General features: G+C 38.8%; 1 protein-coding gene across 2 annotated transcripts; it reads right to left on the reverse strand.

Moving 5' to 3' along the window:
• Positions 1 to 5,044: 5,044 nt before the first annotated feature.
• l(2)10685 (5-methylcytosine rRNA methyltransferase l(2)10685) lies at positions 5,045 to 16,910 on the reverse strand. 2 transcript variants are annotated; one of them, XM_067087337.1, is made up of 5 exons: positions 16,781 to 16,910; positions 15,764 to 15,967; positions 13,302 to 13,478; positions 9,680 to 9,841; positions 5,045 to 6,209 (listed from the first exon to the last, which is right to left on the reverse strand). In XM_067087337.1, exons 2-5 carry the CDS (start codon positions 15,842 to 15,844, stop codon positions 5,118 to 5,120), a joined length of 1,512 nt encoding a protein of 503 aa, XP_066943438.1. In that variant the 5' UTR covers positions 15,845 to 15,967; positions 16,781 to 16,910; the 3' UTR covers positions 5,045 to 5,117. The 2 variants fall into 2 exon arrangements, with proteins under 2 accessions (XP_066943438.1, XP_066943439.1); XM_067087338.1 differs by lacking the exon at positions 16,781 to 16,910 and adding an exon at positions 16,112 to 16,162.
• Between the last annotated feature and the right edge of the window lie 514 nt (positions 16,911 to 17,424).

A 17,424-nucleotide genomic window follows, 5' to 3' on the forward strand; every position in this document is an offset into this window, starting at 1 on the left:
TGTTTTCTCTTACTGATTTCAAGAAATGATTAGTTGTACAATTAATACTGAATCCTATGGTATGACCAAAACTTTCCTATCTTGTGCAAAACACGAGATAAATGAAGAAATATAAACATATTGATAGTTTTCTGAGCTACATACGTAAAAGTGAGAGTGAGCGAGCCGCCTACCTCCCGGTACCAGCCAATCAAAGGCCGCCAAACAAACGTCTCATAGGCCCAAGAATCTACCTTAAGTGAATCAGCTATAGTTTGCAACCTCTCCTCCCACAAACAAAATGTATTGCCAGACTATTTGTACGAAGAAGTAACAGTCTGGCTAGCTATCAGTGTTCATCCCCACAAGCTGGGCTCGATATAAATCAACATAATCCTCTGAAAAATACAAGCTAATTTACCAAGTTACTAATACTTTTTGTTCTTGATTTTGCAAATTATACCTACAGCTAACATATAGTAGGAGATAAAGAGCTAAAAACAACATTCCCCAAGTAATTCTAGACATGTACAAAAATGTAAGTTTTTTGAAGTTCAAATGATCTTTTCTTCAGCTCTCTCTCTCTCGTTGGAGCACTGGTTTCATTAGATATTTAGATATGAGAGCTTTTAATTATAAATAATCACATGAGAAGTATAAAAAATATTTTCCAGCAAACTAATACAGCTATAAACTATTTCAAATATGTCTTCATTAGGTATGAAAGATACATTTGTCCATAATTACGGGTATATCACAAATGAGGAGCAATATATTGTTTACCCAAATGAACAAAAGTACAAAAATATTCCCCAGCAAATTAATACAACAGAAAAATATTTTCATTAGATAAGAAAGCTACATGTACTTGTAACTGTGAATCTCTCTTTACCTGCATGAATAAAATTACTTTACAAAAATATTTCTCTTGATACAACAGAAAAATATTTTCATTAAATATGAAAGCTACATGTACTTGTAACTGTGAATATACCTTTACCTGCATGAATAAAATTACTTTACAAAAATATATCCCTTGAAAATGATGTTTTATTATAAAAAATCTTATAAACAGAAATAAAAAATTTGCATTTGTAAATATTCTCAGAGTAACATATACAAAAATGAAATCTCTCTCTTCCCTAGAACATAATGACATCCAACTTCATGACTGGTTATGTCTCCCTGTGGGTGCTAACAGACCAGTGTGTGCTGTTGTCAATAAGGCAAGATATATTCTGCCCTTTCATTTGACAGCAAGAAGATGCCCTTTCTAAATTAACTTTCCCTCCTTTTCACCATGCCTGAGGGGAAAGATGGGCATCCACCTGTTTCTGCAAATGGTACCAACCAGTCCTGTTGCAGTTTTGTAAATATTCACTTATGCCATGGCACATATGAGTATAATAGTTATCTGCATGCATATCATGACTCGCCAAGACAAGGGGCCGTAAGCGTTTTCACAACTGCTCTCACATGGCCGGGGGTTTGTCAACAGGAATATGTACATCATTTCCAGTACAAACAACCACTTACATGACAAACCCAAGCTTGTTCTGACACAAATACAAACCTACTCTTTCACAGATGGAGTTACTTGTACTTCAGTTGTCACTGAATCATCCTCTCAAATAAAATCCTGTCAAGCAGGTCTAAAGTCACCCGGGACCTGGCTTAGCATTACTCTCCCATTTTCATTGCACTTTTGTCTTTGTGTACATGCCCTTATCTTATTTCTGCGTCTGAGCTGTTGCCCCAAGTGTTAACTCCTGTAGCTCAGTGTGTAGTTTTGTATGCTTTGTGTATCTTTACTGGCCTTTTTTCTTCAGGAGAAGGATTGCGTGCACACATGCTGTGAGGAGCGTGAATCACATGGTGATCACCTTTGTTCGTAGTGAGTGGTAGTGGGGAGCCCACGTGTGGTTATCCTCCCTCTTCCTTTCAGTGTGCCTTTTGAGTGTTAGCCACTGTGTTCTTTTCTGAAGGAGAGATCCTTGTGGGTCTTCGGTGCTTCTTTGTTTTTCTTGAGCACGTGTTAGGCGCCCTTTGTTTTTTTCAAGGTGCTGCGTACACACTTATGTGATGAGTTAAGCCCAAGCTTAGGTGTTGTTCTGGTAAGGGGAAACCCTGCACTAAGTTTGTCCCCTGTTGCTGTGGATCCACATTTGGTATGCAGGTCCTGAAGAGTGTGGGGAAGCTCTCTCTTCCCAGCAGGCTCCTTAAGAGAAGAGGCATTGGAAGCAGTGCAGTTCAGTTTCCAGAGAGCCTACCCTTATCCCTTCTCCCTGCCCTCTGTCCGTCTCGGCGAGTGATGCCTCCAAAGGAACCTGCCATGGGCCCCTCAACTTCTTTAGGCAAGCACAGGGCAGAAGACATGTTCCACAGGTTCCCGGAATTCCTGGGACAGGATGCCCAATCCGAGCTTCCTGCTGGTCCAATAGACATTCAGAGCCATTTTGCAGCCACCACCACAAGGAGATGAAGGACAAAAGAGCCAAGGATAACCAGACTCCAAGCAGCAAGAAAAGAGAGAGGCCTGGTTCGGTGACTCCTTTCCCCCTCAAAGATTGGACGACGTTCGACTATCGAGGGAGTGCTTACGCAAACGTTCATCGTTAGTAGCAATGGTTGCCATGTCAACGGTGTTGTCAGCCTCCAGACTTTCTTCTTCATGTCAGCATAGAGACATGTCCACCTCCAGGCCCAACTGGAGGAGTGGGTTGTCCTGTAGCAATGGAATATAGAGAAAGAGCTGCTCAAGGGGAGGAGTGCATCCCATCCGCAGCCACGTCAGGTTGACAGAGAGGGATCAGTATCAACATCTTTTTGGTTCCTCCACACGTTTCACCAGCCATGGTCTCCACTCCCACTCAAGAAGCAGGTCAGACAGAGAATGGGGCCCCTCTCCAGAGCGACGAGACAGCAATGTTCCGCTCTGCTTCCCAGTGTTCTAATCAGAGCTCATCAGGGCAAGTCAGCAATGCCTGGGGACAATTTTCCACGCAATCGATTCTGCCAGAGAACCACCCAGCACACTGGAACAGGACAAGGACTACTCTGCTCCAGGACCCAGCAAACTGGAAGCAGGACCAGCCTCCAGTAGTAGTTTGGCAGAAGAAATGCCCAGATATCCCAAGGGAAGCAAGAGAGACAAGAACTTTCTCTCCTAGAAGCACCAGAGGAAGAGAAAGGCTTTATGGTCCTCCAGACCCAACAGAAGTTGGGCCTTGCAGGTCCCATGAGCTCCAACCCCAAAGATCCCCCTTGCCGCTCGTACCAGGAGCAAATGGCGGAGAACCCACAGGATACGAAGCAGTCTGTCTGCCTGCCCTGTTTAGCACTAATACAAGGGACGATGGAGGAGCTAAATGGGCTGGTAGCGGGAGACTAAGGTTCTTTGGCCTATGCTAGGTCAGATAAATTACTTCCCCAACACACAAAGTACTACCTGCCAGAAGATGCCTTCACCCTGCCCAAGACATTAGACCTTAACATCCTGGACACCTCTGACAGCTTTGCCCTTGCACCCCCCCCCCTCTTCAAAGGTTTCTCAAAAGATCAGGAAATTATATTTGTTTGTTTAAAATATCCCATAATTTACTATACAAATGTATAAGTTTTGTAATTACTGTTATATTATTATTATTATTGTTGTTGTTGTTTAATCTTATTAATTTTATTAATATTTGAAAATTATTTTACTTATATTATTAGGTAAATCATTTATTTATCAACAAAACAAATAAACATACACGTAACCATAAAAATTCTCTCATCTCAGTACGAGATCAGGGAATTTTTATGGTTACATGTATGTTTATTTGTTTTGTATAAATAAATGATTTACCTAATAATGAGTACTAATTTTCAAATATTAATAAGATTAATAATAAGATTAAACAATAATAAAAATAATAATAATAACTTTAATTACAAAATTTATACATTTCTATAGTAAATTATGTGACATTTTAAACAAACAAATCTCATTTCCTGATCTTTTGAGAAACCTTTGAAGAGAGGGGATGGGGCATAGCTGTCTGGCTTGTCAATCCTTGCCCACGGCATGTCAAAACATTTCTAGTACTATCTCTCTCTCTCTCTCTCTCTCTCTCTCTCTCTCTCTCTCTCTCTCTCTCTCTCTCTCTCTCTCTTTCGTCCTTCTTTTTTCTTTTTCCTTCATAAACCATGAATTTCCATCTTTTGATATCTAAGAATAACTTTCTCTCTCTCTCTCTCGTGTTATTCTCTCTGTCTACATAATAATTGATAAATAATTTCACTCTCTCAAGTAAGGACAACCCTTATCTCTCTCTCACTCTTTCTCTCTCTCTCTCTCTCGAGGATTCACAAATGTCGCGTGTCTGTGAAAAAATCGCATATGGCAATTACGTTTGGCTCCAATGAAAAGTTCACATGTCTGTGAATTCACACAGCTCGAATCACGTAAGATCAAGGTATTACTCTGTGATATATATATATATATATATATATATATATATATATATATATATATAAAATATTATATATATATTATATATATAACCCTCTTGAAAATATCCAGTTTGGATGAGGTGAAAACAGATAAATAAGGGACTACTGTACTAAAAACTCATACTTGTATAATAGCCAAACAAAATCTAAAAAATATGACTAAGGTTGAACACACACGGACGACTGGGTGCTCCATGAACAAACATTACAGGTATCACATATCCTGAGCAACAAGATTAAACAGGCTCAAGACCAAGATGAAAAATCACATCTTGTTTCCCTTTGAAACATGGTTACCAAAGCAGAGATGAACTATGGAAATGTGCAAATTCTGCTATAAAACTTGTACAGTATTTATAAAATATACTGTACAAATTATAAAAAATAGCCCTTTATTCTTGTATTCTTAACAACATGAAGCCTGCAAAATTGAATGTACCATTAAGAGGAAGACATAATCATGGTTCATGACAGCCATGATGCCCCCATAAAGTATTAATGGGATGACATCAAGTGTTAACACCACAGACCAGATATAGTCTTGAAATCATGGATGATTAAATTCCTAACAATTACTAAATACATTTATTTACAAAATATCATTTACAACATGATGCAATGCACATTACACAAAACACGCGAATTCACCTTAGTCGCTTAATCTTGCAGATATACATAGGACCAAAATTATTAGACAAGGAGGGTAATACAACTTGACCATATCGTAAACCTAAATTTCTTCCAAATCTGTAAAGGAAGCTCAAAGGCTGAACAGCGTAAGTCAAATCTACAACAGAATACTCAATAGTTGTCTCCTGCCAAATTTTACTAAGAGCTAGGTGCACAGCTCCATCATTCTGCAACGGCGACAATGTGCATGTTGAATAAACAACACATCCCCCTGGTCTAACAGCTTGTAGAGCTGATACTAGAAGTTGGCTTTGAATTTCTGGCAATGTTAACCTTTCTTTAATTCTCACGACAGCAAAAATATTATTGTCACTTTCCTCGAGAGAATGGCGATCAGTTAAGCATGGGACATCAACCAGAACCTTGTCGTACGTATCCTTCTCTGGAAACTCGCACCCATTTTCCATTGTGACTGCTACCTTTTCTCTAATACTGGTTAGTGACTTGGGGACATATTGGTTTATTACTTGATGTACGCGTTTTACTCGGCTCAATTTCAAGTCATTACACACAAGTAATCTTGGGAGCCAAGTCTGCAGAGCAATAAAAGATTTCCCTCCAGGGGCAGCGCACATGTCTAGTATTTTTTCATCTGGTTGAACGTCCAAAGCTAAAACTGGCAGTAATGACGCACCATCAAGAACATAATGATCTAGAACACCCACAACACCATCACTTCTAGGATGAGGGAAATCAGAAATATCTCCTTTCAAAAAGTAGTATATTCTTAACATCTCCGGCAGCTGCAATGGCTCCTCTTGCATTTCTTTCTTCATTCCAATATCGCTGTCTTCTTGGCTGGCATGACGAAAAACATCTGCTTCCTCAATCCAGTTCTCCAAGCCTTTGAGTTTTGTAGAAGGAACATAATCCATCAACAGTGCTGCCTCTGTACCTACCTGAGAAGACTTTATAACACGATTACTAAAGTCAACATCCAGCTCGTCCAAAGAGTTCCCATAGGCCTGTGCACGTTGCCTGTATTCGTCTGGGTAACGCTCCATTTCCTTCTTTGCTGCTCTGGCAGCCAACTCATCGTCATCCAACTGCAGTTAAATTTCAAGATGAAAAGAGTTATCAAATAAACAACAACTTTCATTTGATCATTATCCTCTCTCTCTCTCACTCAGGCTATAAAGATAAAATTTTGGTTCTATCTAGACTGACGTAAAACAATCAACAATCATCACAAACAGGCTACTCCCAAATTCAAGACGAGTTCAGAGGTCTGGTTAAACAAATCATTTATAACTAACTAACCAAATTCAAGACTATTTACAAACTGTATACATGTTATATGAGATGTAGAAGAGACTAATAAATACTGTTTTTGGATGAATCCATAATTATTCTTTTCAAGATTTACACTGAAGAAACATGCAGGCTAGCTTCTAAAATTTTAAATTTTTCCTTAATTATTTTCATGGTTACATTTACTTCTCATAACAAGTTAAAATTTCTGAATTCTATAAAGTGAATAATTTCTCTGTTGTTTCATGTGGCAAAGTAAATATACTGTACCTATGTATCCGACCCAATAACAGTGACTGATACATAACTTAAATAAACGAGCAGTACACTATCTGTGCAGTATCAGAAAGAAACATTTAACAATATGCCATCTCTGCAGCTGCAACTCTCAAGTGTACTTCTTTTTGTATCATCCACAGAGTGACTTGATTACTTTTCGTATTATATAGCGCATTTGATTAGAATGCCTAAGTAATGTGTGACAAGCCATGAAGGAGAAAACGCTTATTAACAGAAGAATCAAAGTTAATAAATCAATTTTGAAGTTTAAGAGGGTAGCTACTTTGTTATATGATAGAAAACAGACCTTATGCTATTAGGAGATCTTGAAAACATTTACAAAGTCAATTCATCAAGAACGGAAAACAAGAAAAAGCCCAAAGACTGATTATTGGGTGACGTGAGAATTAACAGTAAAGGTAAAATGCTTTGCCGAATGACTGAGTATTAGAAATTTTAATATTAGCAATAACTGGCTTCCTAGAATGTTTTAACTGTGACAACGCGCCCTTTAAGAAGTGTTCGGCCATTCATCTATGGAACCTGTGTGAGGTTAAGGAATGTCAGTCTTGAAGGCTGACGGCCTTACAATGCTGGTGGGATCAATCAGCTCTGAAATATTCTTCCTAAAAAGGTGGAAGATTCTTGTGTTCCAGGTTCCAATTAACTAAGTTCCAAAAGTTCATCCTCTTGCGAGTGAATAACAACATTTTACAAAAGATTAAACTTATGGTTATCAGCAATGCAGACACTCTCAAGGGCATTATTATTATTCTTTAAACCTATAAGTAAACTATGACAGTAATAGTGAGGTGAGGTTTACTGACACTTTTTCGAGAAACTGAATCTTTGCTGCATTGTGCTACCAGATATAAGAGTTGTGCTTATATAGGACTATACTGAAACGACATAACTTCGGAACAACTGCTGTAACCCGGAACTAATTTTTTAATTAATATATTTGAAAAGCGCTGTAAGATCGGAATGATGTAAGTCAAGTCCGGTGTATCTCTGGGACTGCCTGTATTACAAACCGAACGAATTTCATTTTCAGTAGATTGTACTAAGCTAAGCTTTCTAATAAGATTACCAAACTTACGGCTTATGTAACAATTCATAACCATCTCTTATATATTAAGGACCATTTACCATTCTATCTGAGCCATACAACGTCTACCAAAGTCGAAGTGATAGCTTGAGGGATTTTATCTTAACATAAAGTATGTTAGTTTACCTTTGTATATTCTGTTTACATTTATGCACAAAAATAAAAGTAATAATTCTAGGAATAATTCATTTCTCTTAGCAGAAAAAAAATGATACTCCTAATTCTTTCGGTAGTCGACTCAATCTGCTGATTGTGAGAACATAAACATTAGTCACTGCAAACGGTGACTGATTGGTTTTTACATATGTTACGATGATGATACAAAATAATAATACAGCATAAATAGATTCAGCACATAAAATATCAGTTTCATTACCATTATCTTTACCTTAATTACAGCTGTAATAGCCTATTTGACTTATGCAAATGGATACTGTAAGTGTAACATCCTGCATAAGACAATAGCTCATATGCACAGTTTGTATCCTGTGTGTGGTAATACAATACGGTAACAACTGATAAGGAAGTTGCTTTATAAAAATACATCATAAAACCAGGGTAGGCTCTGGGTAAACACAGGTAGACTACCTACCTCCTGAACTGTCATTTATGAGAGAGAGAAAAAGGCTTGACATTTTTTTTTCAAAGTGTATTTATTTAGTATATTTTGTTACAATTATGGGGTAAAAAAGAAGATAATTGCCTTTTTGCATAAAGTTTTCAGTTAAAAGTGTGATGGGTGGGTTAGGGGAGGAATACTCCTGGACTTTTTCCTCGACTTTATCCAGATTTTGCCATTATCCGACAGGCCCTTAGCTCTATTAATCCAGATAACTGAGGGATTACGGTATCAGGAATCTTCATAAAAAGTAAACCAAAAGGGCAATACTACACCACATTATTAGAAGTCTGTGATTCAAATAAAAAAAAAAAATAGGAAAACCTATTTTTGGTAGCCATTGCGAGTCCTCAAACCCACCCGCTTTCCCTGACGAAAAGGCATGGAGCTTGGGTGAATAATTATCCTGTATAGACCTGAAAAAGAGTAATGAGTGAAAGGGTTGGCGTGGAGTGCGCCGTTGCCACAACAGATGGCCAAAGTGCTGGGTGATGTTGCCACATCTGCAAGTAAGGAGTGGGAATTGAACCTAAGCAGCCACTGCAGACAAGAGAAAGGGCCCTCGTCTCGTGTCTATATTCTACCGCGTCAATGTGCACTATACTGGCCGAGACCAACTAGAAGAGAATTCTTTGAAATTGGTTGGTCTATCTTAAGGAGCCCCTCTAGGGACCTTGAAAGTAACTCCTTGGAGGACTAACAGCGGCTACCAAAAATAGGTTTTTCCTACGTCAAAACCTGTTTTATATAAAGCAATTATGTATAAAGTGGATAATTACCAAATGAATATTACCAGTAACACCAACAGCCACAAACACTAAAAACTACAAAAACATCAACACTCAACCATCCCACGTTCTATATATCAGATATAATTAAGTATAAAGAAAGAATAAACAAGCAGAGCTCAAAACACATTCACTGAATGTGGCACCTAGTTTAGGAACAAAGCAGTTAACATGTGAGATGGAGAAACAACCTCTCTGAGTTGGGGTCTCCTATCATGAACCAACACTTTAGTTCAACAGGCTACTGAGCACGATTTTTGCATCCCTAACTGGATATAACATTAAAGTAACAAGAAAAGTAAGTATGTCACACCTATGAAGAAAATTCTGTAATAAGAAATCCTGAATATGCCATAAAATCACAATTACAACAAATCGCTGCTTACAGCACTGTTCAACTTCTCTAGGTAGTTTGTCAAATCCACCCTAATGAAGAAATAAAAACGAAAAATATTAAACATCATAACATACTTGTGCCAAAGAAGGTCGTATAACTTCTGGAAGTTCACTTTTTATGGCCTGATCTTCATTTTCGGTACTGGTCAATATCTGATTATTTAATTTTTGCATTCTTCCTTTTAGCTGTTCAACCCCTGCATTGTATCGCGGCCTAATATCCATGGCACCTAGTTCCTGTTCAAAAATAAATAAGAGGAAAATAACATATACAACTCAATGATGTCCATGTGTAGGTTACAAAGCTAAGATTTGACAATCCAAAATGATATTATACATTCCATTTAGTTACTGCAATAAAAGTTGTTAATCATACAAAGCCTGACACATCAGCACATCAGTATAAACTCTCTCTCTCTCTCTCTCTCTCTCTCTCTGTTTTTTTTTTTTTTACTTTTCCAAATTCAACTGTTTTTCACCTTTCCACTGCTTCAGTTGGTAATGTGCTGGATTATGCTACATTTCCTTTTTGTGCAAGATTACCATGCCACTGAATGACTTCAATGTCTTATCCAAGGATAAGTTTTCAAATTTAAAAGTTGTAGCCATTGCTCCCATGTCTGATGACGTACCTTCCATTAAGGATAGAAATTAGCATACCTTCCATTAAGGATAGAAACTAGCATGAAAGTCCTTGACCAAAGATCCAATGAAAAGAACGTTACACTTCTACTCTCAGGAAACTCTGGTTTCTATATCACTTAACACAGAATTACATCAGGTTTAATTCTGTTAGCACAATTCCAACAATCCTTACAGACAGTACTGGACCCCCAAAGGAGTCAAGTTCCTCAAGTCCCAGTGACTCCAGGCTAGGTAAAGATACTGTTGTAGATAAGGGCCTAGCCCAAAACTGTGCTTAGCTCAAAATAAGGCAGAGATAATTGCCTTGTATTTAGCAAGGCCTATTTTATCTAGATAAACTGTGGCTCTCTAACTCTTTAGCTGTGTCTAAGGCTACTGTGAAGTTTCCATAGAAACTTCTGTACAAGAAGCTAGTTCTAAACAGTTCAAGGGTTGACAAAATAATGAACTGAAGAGCCACATACAGATTCTAAGGTAAAGTACGTAGCAGAGACCTGGTAAACTCCTTGAAAAACATCAAAGCCAACATGGCCCTTTAGCCTTAAAAGCTGCTACAAGAAGTTTCCTCACGCTTGAGAAACAACAGAAACTTAACCTTGTTGTTCATAGAGGTATCAGTGCTGGAAAAAATCCCTTAATGTGGGACCCTGTAGAGCCTTCTTTGCCTTGCATCCCAACAGCAATCCTACTCCCTGATAACGCACTCCATCCCGTACGCCAGACGTCAACAAACATACACCATTCCCCAAATCTAAACTCGCTATCTTTAAATAAGGTCCAGTCTGCATTCAACAACCCTGAGAGAGACAAACCTCAAAACAGATATTTTCTCAACCTAGGTCAGGACCAAAATACTAGTACTGTATCTTCAATGCAAAAGTCAGCATTGGGCAACACTTGTAATTCTTTTACCATATCATAGGTCCTGGAGCTACCAAGAGAAGGTTTAATTGCTTCCATAGGCTTTTACTAAACAATCAAACAGCTTTGGAGGCAAAAACTAAATCCATCAAGGTTCCCAAAAAAAAGTCACGGTGTACCAGGCACCTTAATTGCACCCAACCTAAAGGCCTCCTGTGGTCCCGGTTGTAAGCAATGTCTAGTATAACATTACCTATAACATAGTAAGACAAAGACCTAAAAACTCTAATAGCTGGAACTGACAGCATTTAGAGTAACTGGGAAGCTAAGAACTTAATGAAGTTGCCTATAGAGGTGCATGGTCAGGAAATACCTCCAGCTCAACTCCAGAAGAGAGAAACTAACCACTGCCTCTGAAAACATTAGTAGTTGAACCTCTTGCCAACTTTAGAATAGATCCTCTGTCCACACCAGACAAAAGTTCTAGGGAAAAATACTACAGAGGCAAGAGAACCCAAGATCATTCCTCCTAAGACACCAAGGTATTCAGATCTATTAGTTCTTAAAGATACTGAGTAGAGTGGAAGTTGTGGGGTTGGCAGAAACCAACATCTCACCAGCAACAACACGCAAATAAAGCCCGTCATGTGTACTCTTTCGCGGACAGAGCACAGGAAGAATGGGTATACACTGTTCCACATGAAGCAGCTATGGCCAAGGCAGGTAAAGAACACAGAAGGGGTGATATCAACTCTAAGGTGCTCTCAGATGACATCAGCAGAACCTTATTTACCTTCCTCCTTGTTCCAAACTTCTTACAGTGGGCAGGTGAACAACAGATGCAATTGATGCAGTTGAAAAACTGTGTGCACCACTGACCTGAAAGCCAAGATGCTGATGATCAGTGTCTCTGGGGAAAGAATTCTCTTGGATCAAACTTCTATTCACAACCACACTGAAAAAATGCACGAAGAAGCCAAGGCCATTCAGACATGGAAATTCGTAAGTCAGAAGTTCCAACAGCAATGATAAGAGACACTCCAGTACATCTGCACAAGGCACCTAAAGGAAAAACTGATGCTGCTCACTGGATGACTGGGTAAGTATCCAACACCTCACTTGCCTGGCCCTCATTAACTACAAACTGTAGTTACTAAGCTTCAAAGATCATACCACTTTTTGCCATAGGTATTCCATATAACAGACAAAGGTTTGTATTTCTCTAAGAACAAATAAGGCCTGTACTACTTTACGTGGTAAGAACATGGGCACTGACAAGGAAAATGGAGATTTTTATAAAATCTGATCATACAATGTTAAGATTCACTGCCAGAACAGGGTAAGAATATCTCATAATATTCAACTCAAAACAACATGATGAAACTCTTTCAAGAAAGAGGCTTAACCATACTATTATGGAATGAACTGCAAAAGAATTCTCAAACTTAACACTCAATTCATAAAAACTAAATGTACATGTGGATATTGTCAAAAAAGAGAATTCAATTAAATCATTAACTCATTCAGGGTCTAAAACTAGCAGAAAATGAGTGCAATGACTGACTGTTCAAAGAACAACATAAACCCTACTTACAGCCATAGGCTAACACATCGAAGCACTTACAACAATGATCGACATGAAAAATAAGGGAAAATTCTGACACATAATATAAGATGATAATGAAAATACTGGAGAAAAGGTGAAGTGAAGCAAGATGTGGACAAAATTCTGGGAACAAGACTGCAAGTGTTAAACGTACCAGACATTCATATAACGATCAGTTCCTTCCATCGAGGTGTTTCTGAATCCAGATACAGTATACTGTACTGTATACTCAGAGAGTTGGATGCCAGAACTCTTCTCTTTATCATTCTTTGAGGATGTCTGGAGATTGCACTACCATGGTTTTAGGCTATCATAAAACAATAGGTCTGATTTGAAACAAATAAAATTTTCACAGAAATATGCAATACAATACACAAAAATCACCACATACACACACACAAATATTGTTTAAAGTCATTAAAAGTTTTCCCATGAACAATGCAGGAAATAATGTACAGAGCAACGTCATTAACCACTAGCAAGCCTTACACTAACATTGGGAACCAAAATAATCATCAAAACATTTAATCAAAATATGATACAGTATACCAGTAGTTTATAAGAAATTCAGGAAAACTGACTTACCTCTAATTTCTGGATGGTACTCTTATATTCTCCAAAGGTATTCACAACTGAAATATATTTTGGCTTTGAAAGCAGAGCAAGTCTGACTGATGGCCATCGAGATCCGTAAACTGGTGGGTACGCAACATCAAAATAATCTAAAGCCCGCTTTGTGTTTGGCACCTTTGGAGTTTTAGTCTAGAAAAGAAAAGAAAAAATTTATGATAAAATTCATTTTATAAATACTTATAAAGTCCCGCGCCTGCAGGACATAATATAAACAAAAAATTTAATTTTGAATTTCTACCTGGAAAGAATGTATAGCTTCCATGTTAGAGAAAACATCCACACCAGTGTGCCATGAAATGATGCCCCTTGATTGCTGGGACTGACAAAACTTTGGTACACTGGAGGTAAGCAAGGAATTAAATTAAATCATTTATAGAAGTAGATGTACAGGTATACAAAATCCCTCTGGAATGGCACCAGACTCTAGAAACCAACTACTGCGTCTCATACAGGGTGTTTGTTGAATGCCTCTTAGAATTAAAAATGGCCTTTCTATTCCTTGCAAAAGCCTCTCACTCATAGGAGACAGTGAGAGTCACCATGTGGTCAGCTACTGCAAGATCAGGGAACCACTCCCTATGAGGCCACCTGGAAGATAAAGTCGTATGGGAACCCACAGATTGAGGGAATTTTACCAGAACCTTTCCAATCATAGAAAAGGAGATAAAAGCATAAAGGTCTAGACCAGGCCAGCCTAATAACACTGCATCTACCGCCTAAGCTAAAGGATCCTGTATTGGCGAGCAGTACATCAGCAGACAGTAGGTGAATTTTGTGGTGAACAGATCCGGAAGGGGTGTACCCCATAACCTCCAAAGGTCCTTTCAGACTTGATAAGACAGCACTTGATCTTGTCTCTTGTCTGCTGAGCTAGCCTACCACAACATTCACCCTCCCCTGTACAAACTGTGGAGGGTGAGTGATGCTCCTTTATTCCACCCAGGTATCTTGCTTGTAATGAGAAACAGGACTCTGACTTCATTCCTCCTTGGTTTCTCAAGTTAGCTAACAATTTGGTGATTCCAGCTGATTTACATGGAGTTTCTGCTCCTATACAGACCAGACCCTTGCTACATGTTAGTCAGCCAACACTTCTCCTCAGCCTTCGGTCAGTGTTTCTGAATACAATGTGATGTCTGGGAATGGTGGACAGAAATTTGTCTACGACTGACAGGAAGCTATCTATGCACTTCTTTGGAGAAGCCATGAAATTCTTGGTATCCAGGATCACCCATAAATATGTAATCATTTCAGCCAGCGTTAGGAATGACATCTGAAAGTTTGTCATGATCCCCAGAAGATAAATACCAAAAGGGTGGTCCTATTTCCCCAACTGGGACAGGACTCTAATGAAAACTTGGAAGGAGGGACTGAGACTGAAGCACACTGCCCAAAACAGAAAACCTTTCCATGGGAGACAAAATGAATTTATTTCCTTGAGTTGGGATGAACTGGTATATGGAAGTAGACATCCACCATAGCTACCAATATCATCCAATTTTTACTGCCTTTTGTTTAGGCTATGTTCTTCCGTTCATCCCCAAGGGGATAGTAGGCTAGTACTTACGAGTACTGAACATGGCACCCATTTCGCACTAAACTACCAGTTACCAATTCCATGGGGGCTAGTACTAAACAGTGATTCTTCAACACTGTTTCGTTGTGTTTAGTACTAGCCCCTTGTGGGTTAGAAATACCATAATGTATTTCGCGTGTTTAGTACTAGCCCCTGGGGGATCAAACGTCCTTAAGTGCATTTCGCAAAATTAAAACTTAGAAAAAATCCTCAATTATTTCCATATATCTTATTATTTATTGTGATAGACAATAGTTTGGGTAGATCTAAGTAGTAGCTCCGCGGCGGCGATTTCCTTCTAGCTTGACTTTCTACAGTTTTTTGGTTGCTAATTATGAATTTACCTTCAATTTTTGTCCCACGAATGTAATTAACCCCTGAAGTCCACCCAACAAGGGATTTCCATACGCGATCTTTACAAGACTGAGCACGGGTATATACGTCTGTTTGGAACGGTTCATATCCTGTCCGGCAAGTGCAATAACTTGTTAACGTATGGGTACCGCCCACCCCCAGGCCAGTACTAAACACGGCGAAGGGACATTCCATTTGGCCGACAACAAACAAATGCACCGCCAGTATCAGAACCCCTAAAAGCGTAGAAAAAACCAGTTTCCAAAGTAAAAACAGGCGCGGAGCTAATACTTAGAATTACCATTAGTTTGCAAGAATTATGAATAAAGAATATTTTTTAACGGCGCTTCAATCTTGACATTAAGAGACAGGCATACCTACATACCACCGGGCCATCGTCTCTGACAAGTAGTATGATGAGCTTACCCCTATGACAGACCTATGCTAAGTTAATCACACACTAAATAGGACTAAGACTGCTCACCTTTTTAAATCTTTTGTGGACCTGTACGAAAACGACTTGAGTCCTCAATGGCGACGTGGTTTTCTTCAAGAGGAGACTCATTTTACGTGACTTGAACAGTGGCTACGGCAAGAGTATGGTATTAGTAGTAGTAAACGTAGAGCTTTGCCTCTGTAACGGATCCCCTTTTGATTTCTATTCCACTTGAAATTCCTATCGGCAGATCTGTGAAAAGAAGATGTTAGTTATCATGTTATTTTTCTCTTAACGGCTGCTGCATGAACCTCAATTTGTTACTAATGTTATTGTACGGTTGCCATTAAAGTAATAAAATAATTGAGAAGAAAAACATTCGAAATTTTCATTTACTTTAAAATTGCAACGTAAACATATAGCTCCGGCATGTTCAGTCTACCTCTGCTAATAAGTATTCCCTTCCCGCTGTTTCCCGGTTTCAGGTCCCACAGCTTTCGATTCCACACAGTTGCTGGAGACTATTCTGACACTGATCTTTATTAATATTAGATGTTTCTTTCACTTTAAAACATTTCTGTTTTAATGTCACCGTTAATCGTTACTTCATCTTAGGTCTACACTAATCTGAAGGTTTGAGTCTATTCAAAGACCATCACCCTCTTCTGAAAGCAATACTCAAAATAATTAGTTGTGAAGAAACAAATCACCATTGTACCCTTAAAATCTCATGCACTTATCCGGCTTGGGCCCCGCCCCCTCTCCCCCGCCCCCAACAAAACCCGAGTACTATAATCACAACTCGAGTTATTCTACATTTAAGGAAATGGCCTTCTCACTGTATAGAGGAATAGAAGGCATTTTTCCTGTCTTGTCTGTTGTGAAACCTATAAAAGAACTTCGGGCAAAATGGGAACGATATTCTGACAGCCTTATGCTGTTTACATGGATTGGACTGGATTAGAAAAGTAATGCCATGGCCAAGGGCGCGCTTTCCATTATATACACACACAAACACAGGTGAATAAACTCCAATAAATACATTTCAAAAAACTTGTTAATGACCTTGGATGTCCAATGCTGAGACGGGAGTCTCGCTTCATTGCCCAGGTAGAGACACGACTGCTCGCTTTGCTCCCTTGCCCGTTTCCTAGTTCCCCCAGACGCCAACATGGGTTCAAACCCAACAAACACCAATGGTTTTGGACCGACCAGCAAGGTGAAACAACCATTCATTATAACCTGCTTTTGAAAATTTTAAGTTTTATAACTGACAGGCTACCGTGTCAGCATCAAGTGTTTTTGGGGCATCTGTATAGGCCTAGGTGCTCACAGTATATTTCTGCGAATGGCGAGACCATTCACTTACCATGTAAGAACCCTCCCTTCCGTTTGTGTATTCGGCTTTGTATATTTACAGGTTGAAATGTCCTGCACTTTGTATCTGAAGTTTTCAGAAGTTTTATTATTTTTGCTATGGTGCTACAAAGTTTGGTTTGTTTCAGGCCAACTTGTGTTTGAGGCGAATTAAGCTTGGGGAGCAGCTGGCAAGCTTTCAATTGTCGTAAAATGTGATTTAGTACACCTTTTTCCACTGAGGAAGTGTTAGTTAAAGTCCTCCTGGCCCTCTGTAGGCTCATAGGACAGGTACTGATCTCCTGTTTATTAGGCCGACATCCAGAATGTTAAGTATGTTTTCTTTAATTTCC

The sequence above is a fragment of the Macrobrachium rosenbergii genome, chromosome 43 (assembly GCF_040412425.1).
Source record: "Macrobrachium rosenbergii isolate ZJJX-2024 chromosome 43, ASM4041242v1, whole genome shotgun sequence".
Classification (NCBI taxonomy): domain Eukaryota; kingdom Metazoa; phylum Arthropoda; class Malacostraca; order Decapoda; family Palaemonidae; genus Macrobrachium; species Macrobrachium rosenbergii.